Below are 11,366 nucleotides of genomic sequence, written 5' to 3' on the forward strand. Positions count from 1 at the left end.
GAGACCTGGTGTGGGTGTATAGTCCGAAAAGGAAAAAGGGTAGATGCCCTAAATTGGACTGTCACTGGGTGGGGCCCTGTGAGGTGCTTGAGAAGCTGGGAGAAGTGGTCTATAGGGTTGAGCTCCCACCTGGAGGAAGGCGTGTGACCCTCCACAGTGACAGACTGGCCCCATACAGGGGTGACGCACAGCCACACCAGCACTTTAGGAGGTCTTTGCCCCGCTCAGCTACACCCACCCATGCTGGGGCTAGTCCCCCCACCAACTCCCCACATGCACCCCCACAGGAGCAGGTGGTCTCGGGACATCACATGTCACCACCTGTAACGGCTCCACGGAGGCCCGAGAGACTGAGAAAGCCTCCCTCCCACCTCCATGACTTTGTGTGTGACCCCACGGGACGTGGAACTTTGTAGGGGGGAGGCAGTGTAGCGACTGACTGACGTTGTTGGGGCTCTGTTATATGTGTTAATGTGTTCTGTGTTACATCGTTGCTCCAGTGTGATTGGATATGTGTGAGAGTGGGCGGAGGAGCAGGGAATATAAGGGGGGTCGCGGGTGCATGAAAGGTGGATGAACGAGGGCTGAGCGAATGAGAATTATTGTCGTTTATGCTGTATTCGGCGTGGTTACGGCCGACAGTAACCGTTAAGAGTCATTAAAAGCTTCACGGTTGGAAACGGTCGCCTCCGCTTCGTCATTGCGTCCAGCAGGACGCTACAATATTTTATATCAAATGATTTCCATTATTATTTAATGTAAATATGCAACTGACAGAAAAGCTTAGGGTACAATTAAATCATGAGTTAAGTCTAAAGTATTTAAAAGAAATCTATGTTTTAAATGTAATGTTGAGGCTTCATTTTCATGTTATGTTTCAATTTGTGTCAATTTCAGTGAATTTAACAACCAAACTTGACCAATTTTGTTTCATTAACTCCATAGAGTATGTTTTTGAAAGTGGGTGCAACTTGTAAATCAAACATATTTTTTTATGATCTGTCAGTTTGGTCACCAAAACAGGATTTTTTTCTACCTGTGCGATTAAGTCTAAAATAACCACCTGCAGGGTCTATTTCGATGTGTACATTTGTCTATGATTTAATTTATTTAATCCTGAAAGTCAGAGAGTTATAGTCATAACTATGCTTGTATTTAATAAGCTTTTTAAATTTAGGGCTTCATTGAATTAAATTCATTTTTTTAGATCACACAAAAAGCAAAAAAACAACAGGTTTAGTTTTTATTTACTTTATTTTGTATGTAACTGCATGCATTTCTGTTTACTAGGAGAATTACATAAAGGAATATTTAACGTTACAACAGCGTTCTGGTTCTGTTCTGCAGAATATTATGTGCGGCAGCAGCTGTAAGTCCCACTCTGCGTCAGTTCTACGGCTACAGCTTTTTTTTTTGGTAATAATTTGTATAAAGCATTAATATTTTATTTTAATAATTTTAATTCTAAGAAAATAACTCCCCTAAAAAAGCTTGTTCCTCAAGAGTGGAACGGATGAGGTCCAGAGAGCATGCAGTGAAACGGTAACCTCCTGCATAGTCGTGTCCGTTTTTCAGTCGTCACTCTCGAAGGTGTGCAGGTGCGTTTTGAGTCTTAGGCTGTCGATGTAAGTTAAATTGGTGGATCTGTAAATGTCCAGGCCGGTCAGGACCTCCACGTCCCGGACTCTGGCTGTGTGGTGCTTCAGCAGGTCTTCCACCCACTCGGACTCGTCCTCAGGACTCTGCAGACACAAACCCGAGAGGCCTTTTCACAACAGATACAACAATTCTGCCGAGTAAAACTTAAAGTACTGATGCATATATGCAATCCCCACAAGATTTAGCACTCACGTTGCAGACTTCACTGTTGTCGGGTCTGTGAGGAATGAGGAATGAAAACACCTGGAGCTCTCCGTCACACTCCTCCACGGTTTGGTTCAGCTCCTGGCAGCTCGTCACAACAGTGTAGAAGTGGGTGGGGACGAGGAGACCCTCAAACGAGGACCTAAAAATGAAACGCAGACACTTTATTATACCGATTTGTCATAGCTAGGTAACAAATCGTTAATAAATGAGTAGTTTATAGCTGGATATATTTGTGGGCAATAAAGATAGCTGACTAATAGATTGTTAGTGAGTTATATGACTTGTTAATTTTATGTGATTAATTTATAAATGCTCCTTAGACATTAGTAATAGATCATGAACAAGTGGTAATTATTGGTTAACATGACCAGCTTAGGCAAATTAAAGAGAGGAAGGTAGTAATAGTAATATTTAGTACAAAATTATTCTATCAAAGAGGAGAAAAAAATCAATTTCTGTCAAAATTGATATTTATTGTTACAGTTTTGAAGGATATTTCTTATTGTTAATGACTTCATAATCTCATTTTATTGCACAAATCACTAGAATCCACATATTTTATAAAATAGAAAAAAAAATCTGGCAATAACAATTTGGAATTCAAGGGAAAAAATCAGTATAAAAGTCCCACTATAATTATCTTTGTAAACTATAATAAAAAAAAAAATAAAAAAAAAACGTTCCCAGTGTTTACTTTAAAAAAAAAAAAAAATTGTGATGATGCAGTTTTTAACCAAAGAGGATGCATCAGTGAATTTGTGATCCGCTGATTGTGTTTTCTACGTTAACAACTTTAAGTTTTTTTACTAATTATATTTTTTGCTTCTGATTCACAACAATTTGAAAAAAGAAATCCTCAAAAACACAATTTATAGCCTAATTATCATGTCTTTCATCATCCATAAAATACACCAAAAACATGTGAAAAAACAAAAATTTTACTTAATTTAATGCACTTTTTATTTAACATGTTTAATAATAGATTTTGCAAAAAAAAAAAAAAATCACCTTTAAAGTAGCAGAAGTCCACCAGTTTGACACTAATTAAATGTCTTAAATTTTACAACAATTATTGTTTTTTCTTTTGTTTTTAAAATTTTTGCTGTGTTTTTATTGTTCTTTGAACTTTTAATTCAAAAGATGTTCATTTTAAGGTGCCATATAAATCTAATAAACTTAATAAACTTTATTCTCAAGAATACACTTTTATTTACACAACCTAATAAAAACTAAATTCACCGTATTTATATATAAATATATATCTTTTTATGTTTAATTTAATTTATTTACACAGCCAGATATCACAAAAAATTGCCTCGTTGGGCTTTAAAGGGCTTATAGGTTTTATTGTCATTGTCCATATGAACAAAGAAATTAAAAGCAGTCACCATATTAGTGCAAATGAGGAAGATGTACAGTAAATATCACTGATATTTAGTAAACATCACTGAAATCCAGTTTAGTCGTCTGTTAGTGTGGAAAATGATAGACAGAAACCTAGAAAATAAAGTTTCTCTTCATATATAAATTAAATTATCTAAAGAAACCACAGGAAAATGATCAAGTCAGTAAAGTTTGACATAATATATATATATATATATATATATATATATATATATATATCCTCTGTAGTGGATCAGCTTGTTTCTTCAAGTTTAGTTCAAGATAATGACTTTAAACCCTTAACTCCACTCATCTTACTCTCTAATCTGCTCCACGGTGTCTCGGAGGCCGTCATAGTTGTGGTCAAAGACAGGTCCGGCGAGGACGTTGATGCTGTTGTTTTCCTCTGCGTACCGCCTCAGCAGCGTCTCCTGGAGGTGAGTCCAGATCCCTGCAGCCATGAAAAATGACCATGAGAAGGTTTAAAGAAAAGACTGATTGAGCTAAAACATGTCTGAAAACAAAAGACAATTAGAGGAAATTAGCTCAAACAATAGAAACACATGAAACTGTACCGTGAATTTTATATTTTGTGATTTAATGGCTTTAAAGTACATTTTTTGACACATATCTGCTCAGATTCACCGTTCTTTTCTATAAAGCAGCTAAATTTAGTTCAATTTTGCCAATTTCTCAAGTTTAAATACACGTTAATTTACATTTGAAATAATTCCTGACGATCTTTATCATTTTGATTTGTTCTAAACAATAAACTAAATTAATTATTTAGGACATAATAAAGTAAAAAGTAAGTTCAGTTTTGAATTTTTCACATATATATTAACACATGTAGGAGCCACGAATGAAACTGTCGTATATATTAAGTTGAATGATATTGTTTTTTTTTTATTATATTATTGTTTGTGGTATTATTACTGATAATTTTGCACCTGTAAGTTAGATGGGAGAAGGTGAGCTGGGTGGCAACATTTTTTGTTTACTGCTTTTTTGACGCTTTTTGCCCATTTTTCTTTTTCTTACAATATCAACATCATCAGTAGGGTAAAACTAACCTGTCTCACGACGGTCTAAACCCAGCTTTCTAAATTGATTTAATTACTTTTTTGTCATTAATAAAAGGTTCAAAGCATGACCCACGCATGATAACCGTTAAAAAGGTAAAAGAAACGATAAAATAATAAAATAAAAACATGATGTTGGTTACTTTAAAATAAATGTTTAAATACACAAAATATAAAACAGTAAATTTGCCATTTTTGACTATAGAAATAAAGTCATTTAATAGTTGTCATTCATAAATACATATAATTTAATTTTATGATGTCATGTTTTATATATCTTTGTAAAAGATATATAATAAAATAATAATGAAATTGTAAAATATATATAATACATTTATGAAATTGTGTTGTTTTAAATGTGACTGTTATATTCCACAACCTCAAAAAAGATTTGTTCAATTTTTTTTTTATTTTTGAAAAAATTACAAATTCTCTATTCCCACATAAATCTGATTACAATGAGACATTCTCCGGGTTTGCACGAGTTCAGAAGCGTCTGTTTGTCCTGATTAGTCCCTTCTCTCCATAAACAATGGGTGTCAGGCAGTCCTTTCACAGACTTGACGTCACCGTTTTTCTGTCCTTTGTCTCATGTGACACCTCTGCTGCCATCGCAGTCGCAAAATAGTTTATCTTTTACCTTTCAGAACCACCATGTGCAGCAGAAACACAGATTCCTGCTCAACATCACCATGAACAACTCGGAATTTCAAAACTTGATAGCCCAAAAGGGGCTAAAAGTGTCCAAGTGCACTTTATGAGTAAAAATAAATTTAAGAAACTTTCAAGAGACACTTTTTTAAGTCTCTATTTAAATAAATGGACTCACTCTTGAAGGCCGGATACATGGGAACAGTGTTGGTGATGAGGGAGGCGTCATATCTGGACGCTGCAGATGTTGAGAAAACTGTAAATGTAGAAAATAAACACCCTGAGTATCTGGTTATCTTGTTTCCCTCTCTGACAGACATCTGAACTCCACCTGCAGCTCTACCTGGTGGAAAGAGGAAGCCGTGGGTCAGCTGACTGTTCTGGCTGTAGCCGCTGCAGCTCTGACTGTGGTCAGGGGAAACTCGGGGATCCACCTGGACGCATTTAACAGTCGGGGAAGCTTCTGGAACCGCTGTCATGTCGTCCTGGTCAGCACAAATGTGACAGAAATACCAGACATGGGATATTATCAGTTGTGCTGACTTCCGTTTTTAATTTGTGTGAACAAAACTCAAAGAAATATGCAATTCAAGGTAAGATTCGCAACTTTGTAGAATTTATTTCAAAATAAAATGACTTGGACTGTCTCATATTTGGTTATTATTTTCCTTTAAATCTACAATGATGGTAAAGCCTTAAAAAAACACACATTAAAAAATACAAACAATCCAGTTCACAAAAAGGCAGAAATTGGGCATATTATTTAGGGTTTTAAGTAAACTTAACGTTTATATTGACTGACAGATCTACTCCAATGAAAATTGTGTTTTTAACTTGTTTTTGTGACATTTCTCTGATGATATATGACATATATTAAGAAAATTAAGCTTAAAGTTGCATTTCTGAGTATTTCTTAATTGAAATCAGAGTTAATCAGGAGCAGACAAAATACAAATGTTGGAAAAAGATCTTAACGGTGACATAGAAAATGCACTGAGTGGGCCACAAACAGAGGGATTCCAGTTATGGGTGACGGGAAGAGGGGGTGGGGTTGCTCTTCAAGTCTACGCCAATAGTCCTGGTCACAACTTATCTGTGAATGGTTAATGCGGCATTCACAGCAGACGCAACTTGCGCGGAATTTGATGTCAGGTGCGGCGGAGTTGACACGCTATGTCAATTAATCAGGGATTCAGGGATCGAAATGTAGAAAAATAAATTCAATATGGCCGCTCAATGCAGGGATTTTTGTCCTGAACTTCTATAAATTTTCGTAACCAGCTGGGGCCGTGGTGTTGCCGGAGACTGTCCGGTTACTGTTCTTACTGTGCATTTGTAGATCATTTAGATCTAAGCTACTCGCTCAACATCATCCATGTTTTCCATGATATGGCAACAAATTAAGTCCAGAAAAACGTTGGCGGTTGTTCCGTACTGTAAAATTGACATGTGTCAAAAGAGGCTAATTTGATGAGAGAATTGCATCCAGTGATGAATGACCTCAAAAATCATGTTCTAGAAAACAACACAAGTTTTTTTATTATTATTTTAGCTAAAAACGACATAATTATGATGAAAAGACGATTGGGAACACTTTGAAAAATGTCAAAAGATGATCAGTTTTTCAGCACTTTTATGCAAAAACAGAAGAATGTCTAACTTGTTGAAGAAAACTTAGCAACCACTCTTGATTTTTACATTTTTGTCCAACTTTTTTGTCAAGAACACCCACAAATACTAAACCAGATAAAGATTTAGGAAGCCAACACAACACTTCAAACTTTTTATGCTCCACAATTTTTGCAATTCCCATTTTCACCCCCAAAAAACAAAAACAAAAACTAGAGTTTTTACTTTTATTCCTTCTTTGAATTTATTAATATTTACAACAAAATAATTGTTTTTTTTTGCCCAAAAATTACAATTCGCTAACAGTTGGTGGGTCTGCAAATATTAATAATCAAATAGGCATTTTTTAATAAAAGCATTGTTAAAAAAAAATCTAAAATCAAAAAGAACATCCTCTAAAAATGTACTTTTATACATAAAACTAAAATAAAGTGGTTTAAAAAGAACAATTTTCATTATTTTTGAACAATAACCGTAGAAACTGGCCCCTAAAGTGATCAAAAATTAAAAACTAAAGAAAATTAATTTACAAAAGTGCGTTTTACCTGTCGAGAAAGTGTATATGAAGTCCAGAGAGGCATTGCCAGCTCTCTGCTGTATCCACTGATGAACTCCACATGGTGCAGAAGACTGTACACGGTGTTGAACATCACCGCTGGACGCCCAAACGGTAGATGGGTGGTGTCTGGAAACACAAGTTAGTGAGAAGAGGTTTACCAACGTGAATGCTTTAGCTTCACTTAAACTCGGACTGAATCTGTGAAAAAAAGATAATGCACGTTTACTGACATTTAAGTTTCACAGCTGAGTATGAAAAAGTATTATAGCTAAATTAATACATAAAATGTCTTTTTTCTTAACTATTTACCTTTTCCCATTCAAAACTGGCAACATGATGAATCATTTAAATATTATTTTTATATAAGTTAAGGAGGAACTGGATGCATCTTTAATGACTTTTGAGATAACATACTGTAATTGTAGTTTCCATCAGCTGCAGGACTGAAGGCTTCAATGATTTCCTCTACTCTGTTCTGAAACAGGAAATTAAAAAAATAATGTTTATCTTGGACAACAAAAATTTAAATTTGAAGAATACTGTGGTTGTTTTCCTGTACGATCACCTCATCGTCACAGCTGCAGCCCAGATCGTTGGTCACTTTGTTGTCAGAGTCGGACGCCGGTGACGGAGGCGTGACTTCCTCTGGCCTGGTGGGGTGGAACACCGGCTCCTTCAGCATGTCGTTCAGGCTGCCGTGAGTCCCGTTGTTGGGGGCCGGCTTTAACCCCAACAAGTCTGACGTAAAAAAGCAAGGATGAGATTCTTTTATGGCTTTTACAGATGGATAGAGGGAATGGTTGGGCTTAATCTTTAAAGTTTTATGTCGTCTAAACTGATTTTTATTCTAGTATTTGGAGACTTTTAATGCTGCGGTACAATAATCATATAAAGTTTCTCACCACACATGACGTTGTATAACTCGATGTTCTCAAACTCTGGAACACTTTTCTGGAACTTGAAACTCGGCCCGTGACCTATAAAGATCGTCTTAAACAAGAAGGAAAAAAAGAATAGTTAAGGACACCAATGCTTAATAAGTTGTAAACTTTATATTTTACAGATGACATCACATTACCCTCATGCTGGTTATCTTGTTGTCAAAGCCGTGATCACCAAAGAAACCGCAGCGAGTTCTCGGCTTTTCTGGTGTTTTTCTGAAATGCAATATTTATTTTTTTATTCAGAATTGTAAATTTTTCTTTATGTACGGCTAATTTGAACATAATTCTTATTTAAATCTGTAGACTTGGAATATTAGGATATAATTTAGGGCTGGGTATTGGTTATAATTTCCAGAAACGATTTGATTCAATTCACAAGAGCCTGAATTGATTTGATTTAGATTTTTTTCGATTCTTTAATTCAATTCAATTTTAAGTTTACACATTTATACTTATATTTGTTTAGAAATACATTAAAAAATCTAATATGTAATTTAAATATATTTATATTAATCTGATACAGTTCACATATTGTAAAATGTATTAGTAAAATAATGAGATTTTTAGTAGCATACAGTGTTACATGGATTATCTAAAGGAGAAGTTCTAACAAAAATGCTCAGATCTCCTGGAGGGCGTTTCAATTTGGCCACTAGGTGGCGATCGCGCTGTAGAAGTGCACCTTATTCAAGAAGAAGACCACAGTATGAGGGGAAAAAACGAAGTTTTAGACCACAAATATTTACTTTAAAAATTGTTTTCTTAAAATAGTTCGGAAAATTAATGCCTGTAAGTAAATAAAGATGTCAATTTAGTCAGGAATGTATTGTTTTGGTCGACCGACCGTTAGCATTAGCCGTTCTATGGGAAATTCTATTAAACGTTAGCATCAAGCTAGCGGACTTTAGCCTTATGTGCTAAATCGATTTTTTTTCCACCCAGCCCTAATATAATTAATTAATTATTCCCGTTTTTAGCCAAAATAATGGGACAAATTTACTACATAGTTGCAGTAGTTCATCAGAAATTTGCCCCTGAGTTATGGACAGGACCGCCAATGCAGAGCAAGCCTCCCCCTTTCCCATCATCCCTTTGTTTACTGTATCTGCTGCTAGCTAACAGCCCCCCACCCACTCCCCCAACCTATCATTAATAGGGCAACAAAAATTGCATCAAGTTTTGATCCAGATTTCTAGCTCAAACTAGGAAAACAAAACCGTACATGGATCTACTTGTCTGGAATTGGATGCATCAGAATATGGAGCATGTTGTCCACCGATGGTATGTATACTACAAGCTTTTCAAATGGCTTCTTTGATTCACAACTATTTAAATAAATATATACTCAAACATAGTTTTAATCATAATATTATTTACATATGTCTTCCATTATGACATAAATGCTGCAACAACATTTTAAAAATGCCACAGCTTTCAATGGAGTGAGTCTTTAAAAAGAAAAATTCACCTGGCGATTTGCCACTTTCTCTCCATCAGCAGGTGGACGTCCTCAATCCTGCGGTTGTTGGCGTAGTGAAGCCTCTTGGGTAAATGCTGCTTCAGGTACGGCTTAAAGTGCTGAGTTGGCATTTTACACTGAACGGGGGAAAAAAGAAGCAAAGCAAAAGTTGAACGACCTTGAACAGAACAGCAGAGTCAGCTTGAGGGAAGTGAGGTGTTCTGTTTGGTTTCTTTCTGTTTTGCTGAATTACTCACAGTGAGGTTTGCAACCACAACTTTTGGGTCATCTGGAAATGAAATCATAAGCAGAAGAAGGGATTCCTTTTACTGTTTTTGCATATTCGGCATGGAGAAAGAGATAAAACGGAGTAGCTTACATGAGGAGGATTTGGGGTCACGAGGACGGATTCTGCCCAGTGATCCGGGTATCAGAGTGATCTCCTCTATTTTAAGAGGATAGCTGTTGAGAAACTCAATCCTGTCGCAGTGAGCCTCTTCCATGCCTTAAAAAAAACAGAAAAACTCTTTTTCACTCTTTAAGAATTATTGATATAGTTATAAAGAATGTTTTTTTTTCCCTAAACGTTTTATCAAAGACAGACCAGCAGGAGGAAATTTGCTTTTTTCTAGACACGGATATTTAATGTAAACTTTGTCAAACACAGTTTTTGATATGCAGTATATTTGGAACCCTAATGGGGGAGGAGTCACTTAGTCCAGTTCTCTTATACAGCCAATGAAATGGATACAGAGGGGCAAAAAAGTAAGAAGTCAGTCACCAACTGTGCAAGTTCTCCCACTTTAAAAGATGAGCGATAGGAATACCTCAATTATGAGAGACGTAATAAGAAAAAAAAATCCAGAAAATCACATTATCTGATTTTTAAATTATTTATTTGTAAATTATGGTGGAAAATAAGTCGATTTATGTCTCTCACAGACCTTTAACTTATTCTGTAAGAGGATCCTCTGTCCTCCACTCGCTACCTGTATTAATGGCAGCTCGTTATCTATCTAAAAGACACCTGACCACAACCTCAAACAGTCACTCTTCAAGCTCCACCAAAGAGCTGTCTAAGGACACCAGAAACAAAATAGTTGAACTGCACCAGACTGGGAAGACCGAATCTCCATAAGCTTGGTGTGAAGAAATCAAGTATTAGGAAATGGAAGACATACAAGACCACTGGTCTCCAGATCTCAACCCCATAGAAAATCTTTGTAGGGTATTAAAGGTAAGTGTTTCCCAGTGACAGCCCACAACATCCCTGCTCTAGAGGAGATCTGCATGGAGGAATGGACCAAAATGCCAGCAACAGTTTGTGAAAACCTTTGTGTTTGACCAAATACTTATATTCACCATATTTTACAAATAAATTATTTAAAAATCAGCTAATGTGATTTTCTGGATTTTTTTTCTCATTTTGTCTCTCATAGTTGGGACATATCTATGATAAAAAATTATAGACCTCTCTCATCTTTTTAAGTGGGAAAACTTGCACAATTAGTGGCTGACTAAATACTTTTTTTGCCTTTGTGTATCTTGTTTTACTCTTAATTTCTTATTTTTCCAATTAAGTCATGATAAATCATCCAAAATTTGATATATCTTTATATAGATATATATTTTGTTTTTTTTCTTTAGTATTTTTTTTGCTTTGGTTGCTTGAAACAAACCAATTTATTTAAAAAAAAATGTTTATTTTTGGGCTGCACGGTGGCGCAGTGGTTAGCGCTCTTGCCTCACAGCGAGAAGGCCCCGGTTCGACTCCCGGCTGGGACCTTTCTGTG

The 11,366-nt window shown here is 35.8% G+C and overlaps 1 protein-coding gene across 1 annotated transcript in view; it reads right to left on the reverse strand.

Moving 5' to 3' along the window:
- Positions 1 to 1,235: 1,235 nt before the first annotated feature.
- LOC112162600 (ectonucleotide pyrophosphatase/phosphodiesterase family member 2) overlaps positions 1,236 to 11,366 on the reverse strand; it is a 26,573-nt gene continuing 16,442 nt past the window's right edge. The window contains exons 13-25 of the mRNA XM_024298422.2: positions 9,953 to 10,078; positions 9,831 to 9,862; positions 9,583 to 9,710; positions 8,249 to 8,327; positions 8,073 to 8,160; positions 7,736 to 7,908; positions 7,585 to 7,645; positions 7,157 to 7,296; positions 5,326 to 5,467; positions 5,161 to 5,238; positions 3,568 to 3,700; positions 1,852 to 2,005; positions 1,236 to 1,742 (exon numbers count right to left, since the gene is read on the reverse strand). Coding sequence (XP_024154190.1) covers positions 1,572 to 1,742; positions 1,852 to 2,005; positions 3,568 to 3,700; positions 5,161 to 5,238; positions 5,326 to 5,467; positions 7,157 to 7,296; positions 7,585 to 7,645; positions 7,736 to 7,908; positions 8,073 to 8,160; positions 8,249 to 8,327; positions 9,583 to 9,710; positions 9,831 to 9,862; positions 9,953 to 10,078 — 1,505 coding nt within the window. The 3' untranslated portion in view covers positions 1,236 to 1,571. The remainder of the gene's footprint in view (positions 1,743 to 1,851; positions 2,006 to 3,567; positions 3,701 to 5,160; positions 5,239 to 5,325; positions 5,468 to 7,156; positions 7,297 to 7,584; positions 7,646 to 7,735; positions 7,909 to 8,072; positions 8,161 to 8,248; positions 8,328 to 9,582; positions 9,711 to 9,830; positions 9,863 to 9,952; positions 10,079 to 11,366) is intronic.

The sequence above is a fragment of the Oryzias melastigma genome, linkage group LG11 (genome assembly GCF_002922805.2).
Source record: "Oryzias melastigma strain HK-1 linkage group LG11, ASM292280v2, whole genome shotgun sequence".
NCBI classification, from domain to species: Eukaryota; Metazoa; Chordata; class Actinopteri; order Beloniformes; family Adrianichthyidae; genus Oryzias; species Oryzias melastigma.